Raw genomic sequence first — 13,074 nt, forward strand, 5'->3', positions numbered from 1 at the left:
ACGTAACAAATGTTTCGCTTAGCAACATAACCGTTGGGCTCAATCATGGTCAGAACTTGAGGACTACCTGTATATTGTATTTTGGCCTTAACCTGCCTCCAAAATATTTAAAAATAAACACAACAAACCTTTAATTTTTAATATTATAGTGGAGAATGTGGTCAAATAGTATGACAAGAATAGCAGCTAAGTAATCTTGTAAGTATTCCCTATAATAAGGTTTAAAGGCAACTCAATGTTGGAGTACTCTGGGGTCCATTACTATAAAAAGGCATTCACATGGAAGTAGGACAGCTGAAAATTACCTCACTGGGACAGAAAGTTTCAAGCAACAGAAGGAAAAGTTAAATTAGATTTGAACATTAAAAGTAGGAAAGACTAAATTGAAAAAAGAATTCATTTGATTCTGAAAGGCTTACTAGGGCAGCATTCCACAACTAGGAACCCATGATAAAGGAGAGAAAATACACCTTTTCCTTAGATACCTGCTACCAGGGTTGTCAACGGGGTGTGGTTAAAAAAATCAAGATAGCGGCTAGAACACTATAAACAAAGCTCCACCCATCTTTTATATATGAATCATATTTGTGACACACATGAAAAACAGAGCTTTGATCATGTCTTGAATTTTTTTTAACCTGTAGATACTGTTGCCTGTTACTAAACCTTTCAGGGACACACCTGGAGGATGGACTTTGATATAACATTAAGGACATGTTTACATGAATATAAGTTGTTCGTTATTATTGCTCTCTTTCTGCATTCTCTTTGCCCTCCTCCACAAAGATTGAAAGGGCACCTTCGGTTCTACCATGTATAAACACTCACAGAAAATATGCACCGTTGTCTTTTTACTTCTGTGAGAAAAATAATCCCTTTGTCTACATTCATTCTAAGTTTCAAAGTACTGCCAGAGATTTCCATGGAAATATTCAATATACATACCACTCCCTTATTCTAAATCAAGTTAGGCAAGGTTTCTCCGAGATGGGTTTATCAGCAAGCTTGCCCTGCAGTTGTTTATTTGGCTCACATTATCTGGCTAATGTGAAGACACTGATGGACCCCCTGTAATTTACGGGAGCCAGTTCAAAAAATATATTTTCCCCCTATTTTGCAAGTAGCCTCAGTCTGAACACAAGTTGGAGCAGCTAGTATAAATCAGCTAATTTAAACCAAATGAATAGCAGTTCTGACCATCTATGCTGCTATAGAAGAACAAAAACATACAATGTTTCTGTTTGTAAAAGAGTAACAGAGAACAGGCAGCTTCCCATTTTTGCTAGGTTCCCACAAGTTTCCAAAGTTATGGTCTGCCTGGCCAGAAATCACAAAACTGGTTTTCAGCAACATCTACAAGATCAGAGATTGCCCATGCAGGTACCTGATCGAAAGACTAAGCAATGGTTATTACACCTATTTTTATATATATATAAGAATTTTTTATTTTTGAATAAACACAGGCAAACAAAACACAAAAAACACCACAAAACCATCTTCCATTACAAATTGTAGAAAGTGTGTCAATTGGTTACAAAATACTTTAGTGCATCCCTTCCACAGTCATCACCTACAGTACAATTCCTATCAAGTTATATATTTTAAATCAAATAGATGTATAGATATTACTATCATCATACCTCAACCTTCATTTGACTATAATTGTTTTTACGTCCTTTTATATAAAATATTCTAAAATTTAAAGAAAAACCACATAATGGCATTCCGTTGACTGTTTCCATTATCATCCGGTAACATTACATCTTTATGACATGTTCTAAATAAAAAATTGATTATATTTAATAACAAAGTTTCTAGACCTCCTTTCTTAATCACTGTTTACAATTTATATCTAATTTCCTTTTATCAGACCAGTACATATATATACATTATTTTTAACTTAATTTTTTATTATAAGCTTTCATACATAACAGAATTTCTAAACTTCCTTTCGTAGTCACTATTTGCAATTTATATCAAATTTCCTCTTATCAAACCAACACATATGTATACATTGTTATCATTATCAATTATTTATCTAACTATATCCATTATCACTTCACTTTTTTACATAATGCTCTAAATTTAACTAAATTTGACTATTTTTTTATTATAAGCTTTCATATATCAACCTGTATCTTTCCAGTAATAGTGCAGTCTTATGTCTTTTGCCATTTCTGGAATTAGTCTTCTGGTTGTTTCCTTAATAAGATTTGTATGGACTTCTCTTTTATATCCTCTTTATATTCCAGGCTTAAAAGAAACAAAATTCTTAAGTGAAGCAAAATAGGGGGGAACAACGCATCCAAACCAGTATTATAAAAATAAAGAAAAGATTTTAATCCATTGGTAAAAAAAGAAGTAGTAGAAGAAAAACCTATCCATTCACTTTAAAAAATAGGAAATATTTGCAAAAATTCCATCCATAAAAGAAACTTTTAAAAAAATAACATACTGTCCAATGTAGCTTAATTTCGCCACTTATTTTCTTCTGTTTTCAAATTTAATTTAGCTTTAATTTGGGGGGGACAGTCTCTTTTATAAAAATAAGATTTCTTCACCAGATGGACACACTTTCTCTTTCTGCTTTCCTCCCATTCCGGATCTGTCCCAACTTCAGCAGCTTTTGGCTGCTCTTCTGTCGCCGGCAAGAAGAGATTCTCTTGGATCAATTAGGGACTTTGCAGTGTCCCTGAGATCAGCAAGACATATTCTTCCCTGTCACCGTCTCTTCGGGATGGTTTAGTTCCAAAAGGACCATCCAGTGGCAAAAGTATCAACTGCGACCTCAGAGCTCCGAGATCACATGTTGTGTCGTTGCGATGTCAGCTTCTGTCTCTGGCTTATTAAACCTAATTTTATTGACAATTACAGAAGACAAATTATTTCTCGACTAGGACTGAATGATGAGACTAAAAATATTTTGCTAAAATTGTTTCTAGTTTAGATATTGGAAGAAAACAATTTTGTTGTAGAGAAACTGATACGTTATAGTATTAAAATTGAGGAGAGATAAAAAGAAGATATTATATGGAACATTATTTGAAGAGATTAATGATTAATATTTTTAATTTGTTGTTTCTAATAGCTCTTAATTGATTTTTCTGAACTAAGTTTGAATGATGAGAGTTTAAACATTTATTTGTAAATATGAGATGAGAAATAAGGCATCTTTTCTTTGTAGTTTTTGAGAAAATGACAAAGTATTGTGTAAAGGAAAGGAAAGAAATATGAAATTCATTTACTTGTTTGAAGAGTGTGTGTGTGTTTCTAATGACTTTAATGGACTTCTGCTGATTAAAATGGAAAGATGAGTATTTATTATTTGCCAATAGATAAATCCTGAGATATAGGATGAAGACATTTTTGGCTGAAATATTAGAGAAGCTAACATATATAGTTATTGAAAATGTTTATACTTCTCTTGATGAAGGGAGCAGTCATTTATTTCTATATTTTTATTTGTCTTGTGTGTTTTTTTTGTTGTTGTTGTTAATATATTTTTCTCTTTTCCCCTACTCTCTTTTTACCGTTTTGTACCTTTGAGTTTTTTCTTCTTATTTATATTTTCTTTAGTTTTATTAGTTTTTTATCTTTGTATTTTTAAACATCAATAAAAAAGTATTATGAACATAAGCCTTGGTGCTCCTGGATGATCTCTTACCATCTAGCACAGTCTAGTCAATGCTTACAGTTACAAACTTGCAAGAATTCAGGATAAGATTAAAATGAAAGCATATTCTTCATATGTTCAGTCCTGTGACTCTTCAAGTATATTGGCTGTGATTCCCACAACCAATGCGTACATACAGGAGCCCTGCCAGCAGAGTTTAAGAGAGAGCAAATGAGGATATCTACCCCTTTTGTACCAAAATATCTCAATGTACTAATTTTATATTGGTTATTGACTTTGTTTTCAATTTAGACTCATTCAGCAATTTAGACTCATTCATCCATCTCTGCCACTTATCATGGCTCTGGCTAATCAAGACTTGCAACATAGCATTTTTAGTAAGCAAAAGCAAAAACAAAACAAAACCAGTAGAGGCTGTGCGGATCTGGATGGGGAGGAACAGGCTCAAGCTCAATCCCTCCAAGACTGAGTGGCTGTGGTTTCCGTCATCCCGATTTGTACATCTTGTTCCATCTTTGACGAAAGGGGGAGAAATTTTAGCCCCCTCAGAGAAGGCTCGCAATCTGGGAGTCCTCCTGGATACGCGGCTTAGTTTAGAAGAACACCTGACGGCCGTGACCAGGGGGGCCTTTTACCAGGTTCGCCTGGTACGTCAGTTGCGCCTCTTCCTGGATCGGGATGCTCTGTGCACAGTCACTCATGCCCTCGTCCTTTCTCGCCTGGACTACTGCAATGCTCTCTACATGGGGCTGCCCTTGAAGAGCATCCGGAGGCTTCAGCTGGTCCAGAATGCGGCCGCGCCGGTTGTCATGGGGGTACCTAGGTGCTCCCATGTTACACCCCTTTTAGGCGGCCTGCACTGGTTGCTGGTTGTTTTCCGGGTGCGATTCAAGGTATTAATTATGACCTTTAAAGCGCTCCATGGCTTAGGCCCAGGGTACCTGTGAGACCACCTACTGCCACCAGTAGCCTCCCACCATCCAGTACGATCCCACAGAGTTGGCCTCCTCAGGGTGCCATTGGCCAGACAGTGTCGGCTGGTGACCCCCAGGGGGAGAGCCTTCTCTGTGGGAGCGCCTTCCCTCTGGAATGAGCTGCCCCCGGAGCTTCGCATAATCCCCAACCTCCGGTCCTTCCGACACGCCCTAAAAAGTTGGCTTTTCCAGCAAGCCGGCCTGGCCTGTTAATTTTAACTTATTTTAACTCTATCGTCTTTTAAATTCGGTTGTTTTTTTGGATATGTATATAATTTTTTTAAAAACTTTTGGAATGTGTTTTTTTTTAATGTTGTATGCCGCCCTGAGTCCTTTTGGAGAAGGGCGGCATATAAATCCAAATAAACAGAAACAGAAACAGAAACAGATATCAGCCTTACTCACATCCATGCCACATGCAACATTCCTTAGCAATGTAAGGGTAAGGCAGTTAGAGGATGGTGTAACCATTCACAAATGCAATGAAAGCTCAGTTATATCATTTTATATCATATTATATCATCTTATAGCCAATTACTATTACTTACATTCTATCTCATAAATATATGCAATGTATTGACATATATTCAGAACTTGTAAACTTTAATAGATCATATTCTATACAGAGAAATCATATATATTATATTATAAATCCATAACAATATGTGCCGGGAACACCAGGTACCATTCCGATACGGTGCTCCAGAGGGCCCACCCACCCGCTCGAGCTCCTTACCAGTATTTGAAGTTTTTGGGGCTTCCGCACACATGCACGGAGCATACACCGCCTATGCGACGCTTTGCCAAGCAGCTGGAACATTGTGGAGGCATTGTGGAGCATCGTGAGCAGTAAGTATGTATGTGTGCACTGCATATGTGTGCACTGTGCATGTATGCGTATGCACTGTGCACATTCATGTGGCGGACGTCCAGCCCCGTTGCACCGTACCGGTTGCAATGGGATCCGGAACCCACCACTGATCCATAACCTTCATTAAAGAAGTCTTCATCCTGCGGTGAACTGATTTTGGAATGATGATGATGATGATGATCTGCACAGTACAATAGGAATAATTTTTTTTGCTAGATCTGAATTTAATTGGAAGATTAAAATATTTGCATGTAGAAAAGTAACAAAATTAACAAACTCATAGTACTATTTTTAGTGCTCTTTCCCTTTTCTTTTGTTTAATAAGTTTGTACATAATTATAGTCTTCAAAAGTTTATCAGTCAAGTCAAAAGTTTATCTAATGTTTAAATGGATGCTTTGAAGATTTATGATACTATAGACACAACTTTGTTGCTATTTACAATTGCTGATAAAGTTTGTAGCTAAGTGCTGGGGATTTCTGTCCAGAGGCATTTCAGTGTATACAGTCAGATAGGGAATCCTTTTTGCTCATCTAGTTCATCATCCTCATAAGCTTTGCATTTAACCATGACATATTCCAGACCCACATCAAATCCTTTACAAACTCTTAAGTCCAAGCACAATTCTTTAAAAGTTAAGTGGGTTTTTTTCCCCCTGTTGGCCTCTGCTTTTAAAATCTTTGGAAATCTAAAGGTTCATTTAATCAATTCCTAGTAGCCGTACTGCAGTTATTTTGTCCTTCATGAGCAGTAGATTTGAGGGGGATCACAGAGAAATTTAAAATGATTTTTCCATCAATATAAATTTGTGGAATTTACTATCAGAGGATATAAGAATGGCTGTAATTAGAAGCTGTTTTCCCACGATAATGAAATGAATCTCCGCTCAGAAGCAGTTAGCCACGGAATATAGTGCTTGTTGGAAAACAACAGCAGGAAAAGAAAACTTGTCTTCAAAGCGTCCCTGACGATTTTCTAGAACCAACAGATCCTATCTGGGTTATTCCTCAGGCACAAATTGCACACCCATCTTTTCTCCCAGCATTCTGTCATCACACACCCCACAGCTTTTACAGTCGTTTGTTTCAAGGACTGCCAAGTGCTGTGCATTACTGAGTGAAGTGTACTTCAGTTTCGACAATCCATACTTTCCTTGGTGGGATTGGTATTTATTTATCAACACAGAAAAGTCAAAGTGCCTTCTTTGGATAAACAGAGAGACAGTGATTGCTTGCATGTATGGGGATGAAGGTCATCTGAGGAAGAAAATACAGGAAAAGCAAATAAATTATTTCATCAAGTGGGCTCTGAACCAGAGAAACACAGAGTTATTATTTCTAAAAGAAGAACTGAAGGAAAGTCCAACATTAACTCTGTTTGGGATGTTATCAGTTTTTTTTACAGAAAATTCTTTTTTAGGCTGTTTTCTACTGTTGATGTATCAGAGTATAAAAGGGTGAAGTGAACTGAACAATCAGCCAACTAATTCTTACAACTGCATCTTTGGCATATCTGGAAGAGAGTAACGAATTGCCTTTAAGAAACACAAGCTGGAACCATAGCCGTTCAAAATGTACTATTATGAATAGTGAAATATATAGTACCTTTTATATTTTTTCAATTAATGGCCCTGTGAAAATATTTCACAATTGTCAATGAAACTGCAAGCATGAAACAACTACCCTGAAATAAGCATGTCCATAAAAAGCATATACCGGTATATGAGTACAGATACTATCTTAGCAGAATTCAACTGCATTCAACAGAAATGGAATTCTATGGGCATCTAATTTGCTCATACAGGAGCTTTTGTTTTATGACTCAGTGTAGGACAATTGGAGATGAAACACCCATCCCAGGATCTGTATCTTTTTTTTTAATGTATTTATTTAATAAAGCAGAAGAGGAAAAAAATGAAAGGGAAAGGAAAGAGGAAAAGAAAGGAACTAATACAATATGTAAGGACTGCTTATGCATGTTTGTATGTATAATATAATTATTATCAGCTTGAACCAATCCAATGCAGGATAAATGAATTTTCCCTAAAGGTTATGACTGACATCATCCATCAACCTAGTCCAGCACAGGTTGATAAAGAGATGTTTTCAAGCTTCCCAGTCTACAGCTGAATTTGGTCTGTTGCTCTGTTGCTTTCAACATGTTGTTTTTGCTTGATTATTACTTAGAACTATAGAGTCACAGACTTGGGAAGATGCCCTAAAGGTCATCTCATTCAACCATCTGCCTATGCAGGAAATCCTCTACTATTCATTTGTTAATTGTATGTGTATTTGAGTATCTCTCTGCATGTGTAACTTACTTTTGCTTTGAAATGGCTTTGAGAGCAAATTTTGGGAAGTCAGAATAAGGAATAACTCAGTGCTTTGCAACAGAAGATTCAGTGATGGATATCGCCACCGGTGGAATAAAATCTCAGCTGATACAAGTGGGGAGGGGGGAATCTCTATTTATATATTTTGACATCCCTAAAAGTACACATAATAATCTTGACATATGTTCTCAACAAAAATGTTTCCTATGGCTTCTGTATACACAGATTCTGAGATGCTGCCCCTCATCATTTTTCATTATTCTTTATTGATGTCTTGCAAGTCTGAATGCACTTCTCCCCTCCCTTCTTTTATCATTGTGTGGGGGGGAAAAGGGGGGGGGGGCTTGCCTGATGCAAAAGTAAAAAAGTAACATTTTCTCATGTTAATTTTTTGGCCTGGGCTCCAGCCCCTCTTATCTTACTATTGAATTGGTAACAGCTCTTCTTTTTGTAGTTCAAGGGTATTTTCCCTTTTCCCTCCACCCAACCGGATAACTTTCAATTACCTGTTAACAATAGTTCTAGTTGCATTATTCCTTATGGAAGATACCAACAGACAGGCGTCCCCTGGTAGTTTTATCTGTTGATTTTATTTTAATTTAATTTTCAGGACTGATATGGCTGTCTAACTCTAATCAGCTTACAAAAATCCATAAAAAGATGGTTAAAAACAAAAGTATCCTTTCCCCAGGAGGCAAACCAAATTTGTCCCCAGCTCAGCTTCCATCCTAGGCCAATTCTTTGGACAAGAGGCAGGTCTTCAAAAATTGTTTGTGCGGGAGAAAAATCAATTAGATATACTTTTTAACAAAGTTTTAAAAATATTGTCTTTTTTAAAAAAAATCCTGGGCATTTCTGATGTAAGAAACTTGGAACTCTAAAAAAATTAAATAAAAATAGCTCAACTCATTTATTATATACTGCAAGATCCAGAAGCTTCACTAGCAACCTCATTGACCTTAATGCAGCATACGTTTGGCATTTCACCTAGCACGTATACTGAGCTCTCAACTTTGCTAATAAATAAAGTCCTTTCTATGCAGAGGCTTTTTTTTTTTTTTTTGAATGGGAGAAGTCAGGTTTTGAAGCTCTTTTCAGAGGTAAGATGTTTTATTTTTTTAAAAAAAACCAGAGGGACAACTGGGCCAAGTCCATCACATGGAGACCATCCTTCTCAAATTATCTGAAAGGAACAGATACACCAAACAGGCTAGGTTCAGTCTATAAAGCTGATCCATTGAAATATAATCCCAACAGTTATTCCAGGGTTTTAAGACTCCCACACACTCCTGTTCACTGAACTATTGGTCTGAATGGGTGCACAAAAAGAAGAAGGAAATATTTGATGGTGGGTACTTTAGGTAGTTTCTGATCTTTCTGTTCTCTTGGGTGCCAAGAAAATATTTTATTTCAACAACTATCAAGGTGTGTCAGAATCTTTTTTTCCCTTGGAGCAATAATGATGTTGTCAAGCATTTCGAGTCAGACCTGCCCAGAAGTTTGGGTGGAGAGATATTCTGTGTAATACAGCATCTTCAGTGCTCCCTTGCGAGGTAGCCAGAGGTTGCTCCAAAGCCTGGGTGGAAGAACATCTGTGCCGTGTCTTTTTACAGGCATTGCCACTGGGGGGGAGGGCAAGGTACAGACACCTGGAGCATTATTGCCCCTTCCTTGGATTTAAGAAACTACAGATGAAATGGACGGGCTTCCTTACAGAGCAGCTGCTGTGCTGTTTATTTTAATGGTAAGATGGATCTTCAAAACTTTTTTTTCACTATCCAAATATTCATTTTTAGCAAAGGACTTTTGTTTGGAGGCAATTGCTAGGGTTGCATTCTGCTTAAATTAAAGTTGATGGTGCAGGCATTTCTTAAATTAATTATCGGGTATTCTTAAACTGTGTATTGAAAATCTAGTTTTATTTAAAAAGTTGGAGATAGAAAAGCTTTTGGGTGCACTCCTCTTTCTTACTAGAGTGTAAATCCATTTGCATTCAGGACATATTTCTAAATGCATAAGCATGGTAACACGGTGTCACAGTTAGTCTAAATGGAATCAATATCGGGATTTTAGTTTGAATTAAAAGATTAAAATTTAATGAAATTCAGTGCAAATATCGGTACAGTGTCATCTCTAGTTTGATTTCAAAAGCATGTGCATATAGAATTAGCATGGCCCTCCATCATATTAATGCTTTTGGTTCTAATGCTTCCTTTTCCTAACAAAAGGAAATAGAATTGATGCTAAGACTTCACAGGTGTAGAATTCATCTTAATGCTCAAGAATTCAATACTGAGAACCACAGAATGGCTGATCATCACGGTATTCTCCCATTCACCATTTCATAGCTTTTCTGGTATTCACAATTTTAATTATGTTTTAAGTATATAATATAGTACTTCTGCTCTCTCTCTCTCTCTCTCTCTCTCTCTCTCTCTCTCTCTCTCTCTCTCTCTCTCTCTCTCTCTCTCTCTGTGTGTGTATGTGTTTGTGTGTGTGTTCTTTTGATCTGAAGTTCTGTAAATCATTTCTATAACAAATAAAGCCAGCTCTGTTTGCTGTTTTTACTTCAGTAAAATCAAGCTCATCCAGAGAGACAGCTGTCAAAAACAGTTGGCAAAAACTAACAAAAAGTATTTGGTACAACAAACAGGTTTCTTTAAATCTGGAGCGTTGCTTACAGTTTGGAAATGAAATTGGATGAGGCTGCTCATCTAACAATCCACACTTTTAGGAATCAGCTTGCATACCAACTGCTGCCTCAGTCAGTTTTACGTGCAGCAAGGTGTATTTTAGCAAAAAATCCATTTTTAAAACCTTCTTAAAAAGAGGTAGGCCTACAGGCCTCAGTCTAAACTGCTTGTGACTCATATCGCGAGTCCACTAGTTTTGGGTCCTAAGAAAGCCAGCAAGCTTTCTGTTGGGGCCTCCTTTGGAAGGACTTTCAATATGCTTCTAGTATTTTATTGAGAGGGAAGCTGGTCCTTTTTTTCCCCCCAAAGAGAAATTGAATAAATGTATCAGGCATGTTGAATCCATTTAACATACCTCACAGGTGAAATGAGGTGATTATCAAAAGCAGAAGCTACAAATATTTCGGAAGAACTTTGGAGGTTTCACATGAAGAAGTGCAATATAGATTTTTGTAATATCATATATAATTACATAGGTCACCACATAAAATACATTGAAATCTATTTATGATTGTTTGTCCTTGGAAGAAGAAATGTACACTGCTGAACATGTGAAATCCAAACGGTTATATACATGGAAGATGTAACTATCAGTCTTATTCATAACAAATTAAATTTAGGAGAGAGATGATACAATACTTCCCATCTCCAAATGTTTATTTCAAGAGCCCGAATTATATAGCTGGGTTGGGTTTAGAGTATATGTATGGACTTGTTTTAAGAAGGCAAAGTAGCACAATACTTTTGCCACCTGCCTAATAAAAACCTGTTTATTACTACAATCTATATTTCACTCAAAATGATTTGTAGTTTGTAGCAGCGAAACGCCTTCTTTTTCTTAATTAAAAATGAATTTGGATTGCTTCTATATATAAATTTATGTTTCCAAATTGAGATCTAAATAATTTTTTCCAGGTTTTTGGTGTTTCTTACTGAAATTATCATTTGTACACAATTCATTTAAAGATTTGGAATACAAACCTTGGCTAGTCCAGTATTCTCCAACCTGTTGGCTTATACTGTTAGGTGGCATGATGGGAGTTGTAGTCCAAGACATGTTGAGGGCATCAGGTGAGAAGAAGTTCATTTATTGCAAGTTACGGTCCACCTGCAAGAGCATGTGATCTGTGGGTGGATTATTTTTTCAGTAAAGATTAACAATCTTAAGAAAAATGAGTTGTTTTCATGTAAACTTAAATACAAAACTGGTAATTGTTATCAAAAGTCTTGTAGCAAAATCACTGGTTTGCCTCCTGATTCTTAAGAGTTTTAGGAATGCTTACCTTTTTTTCAACAACCCCCCAAAATTAGTATCCATCAATAATAAGCTGTTGACCCAAAGGGAAAACATCATGGATTTCCAAAAGTGAACATTGATTGTATCCATTCATTTGAAAAAAATGTAGAGTTTACATCAGAGAAATATCAAACTCTAAAGAGGACACACATGGAAGTTTGGCTAGGTTTAGGGTCCTGGGAAATGCTCCAGAATGAAAGAATGCTAAACTGCTTCTGGGTCTTTATCTGTCTCTACCTTCCTTTAATAAGCATTTTTGATGAGTTGCAACCTGCAAAGTATTAAAATAAGAAAGGGCTTGCCAAGATCTGAGTCTCTAAATAAAGCACTGAATTACTTTATCTACCATGTTGCTGAAAAATTTGGGAAATTCATAGTCACCCGAAGAAACATTTTAAAATTATTGATACTATGATTTTAATGCACGGCCCATACCTGATTCATGCATATTCATAAAGAACCTAAATTATTTCACCAGCAAAGAACACACAAGCAAATTTTTTTATGAGATAAACTGAGATAAACTATATATTCTTTATGGTCTCTAACATAAAGAAAAGGCAAAGGTACTGTTGCTTGTATGAAGCTCGTAAATGCTCCTAAGGATGAGCATCCCCACCCATTGTAAAATACATGTTTAACCAGTTCAATGGGTCTCGGGGGAATAATTACAAGGGAGATGGAAATCCATCTCCAGGTGTGCATCTGAATTAGAATACAAGTATGCACAAAGCCCTGCGTTCATTCAGAGAGCTCCTAACTTGGATCACATTCAATCAGTTTATGATCAAATTAGCAATATGGTGCAGTTAAACTATCAAAATGTAATTCTCTCTCTCTCTCTCTCTCTCTCTCTCACACACACACACACACACCGACAGACAAACAGACATACACACACAGAGTAATCCTACTTAAAGATAAATTTAAAGATTAAAGATAAAGGAACCAAATTCCTGGTGATTTTACAGAGATATTCACATTGGAGTTTGATCACAGTGTTTTGGCACTGTTATTTTTTCAATGTAGCCTACTGCCCTACTTTGCTTAGCTCAGCTTTTGATACAATCCTACTCATCTGGAACCTTTAAGGACCTTTTATCTAAGCAAATAAGTGAAAGACGGTTGATGCAAGCTGAGGTTCTTTTTGGTGGGAATTTGAATATTTAATACTATTTATCTTTGAAGACATTGCTGCCTGATAGTTGATGGCAGATTTATAGAACTCTGGAGATAATTTAATAAAAGAAAGAAAGAAAGATCTAGTCTTGTA

At 36.4% G+C, this 13,074-nt stretch overlaps 1 protein-coding gene and 1 long non-coding RNA gene across 7 annotated transcripts in view; one reads left to right on the forward strand and one right to left on the reverse strand.

Moving 5' to 3' along the window:
* LOC309391446 overlaps nt 1-13,074 on the reverse strand; it is a 95,270-nt gene that overhangs the window by 31,875 nt on the left and 50,321 nt on the right. For 2 of the 6 annotated variants that reach the window (XR_014175278.1, XR_014175280.1), the window contains 2 exons: nt 11,486-11,612; nt 5,077-6,735 (listed from right to left, as the gene is read on the reverse strand). This is a non-coding gene — a long non-coding RNA (uncharacterized lncRNA). Of the gene's footprint in view, nt 1-5,076; nt 6,736-11,485; nt 11,630-13,074 lie in introns of those variants that run through there. The other 4 variants (XR_014175279.1, XR_014175281.1, XR_014175282.1 and 1 more) reach the window with 3 other exon arrangements.
* LOC309391444 (desmoglein-4-like) overlaps nt 9,340-13,074 on the forward strand; it is a 35,542-nt gene continuing 31,807 nt past the window's right edge. Inside the window, exon 1 of the mRNA XM_081951925.1 lies at nt 9,340-9,555. Within this exon, the coding sequence (XP_081808051.1) occupies nt 9,508-9,555 (48 nt within the window). The 5' untranslated portion in view covers nt 9,340-9,507. The remainder of the gene's footprint in view (nt 9,556-13,074) is intronic.

Source organism: Natrix helvetica (assembly GCF_964273705.1).
Source record: "Natrix helvetica genome assembly, chromosome: 4".
In the NCBI taxonomy this organism is placed as follows: domain Eukaryota; kingdom Metazoa; phylum Chordata; class Lepidosauria; order Squamata; family Natricidae; genus Natrix; species Natrix helvetica.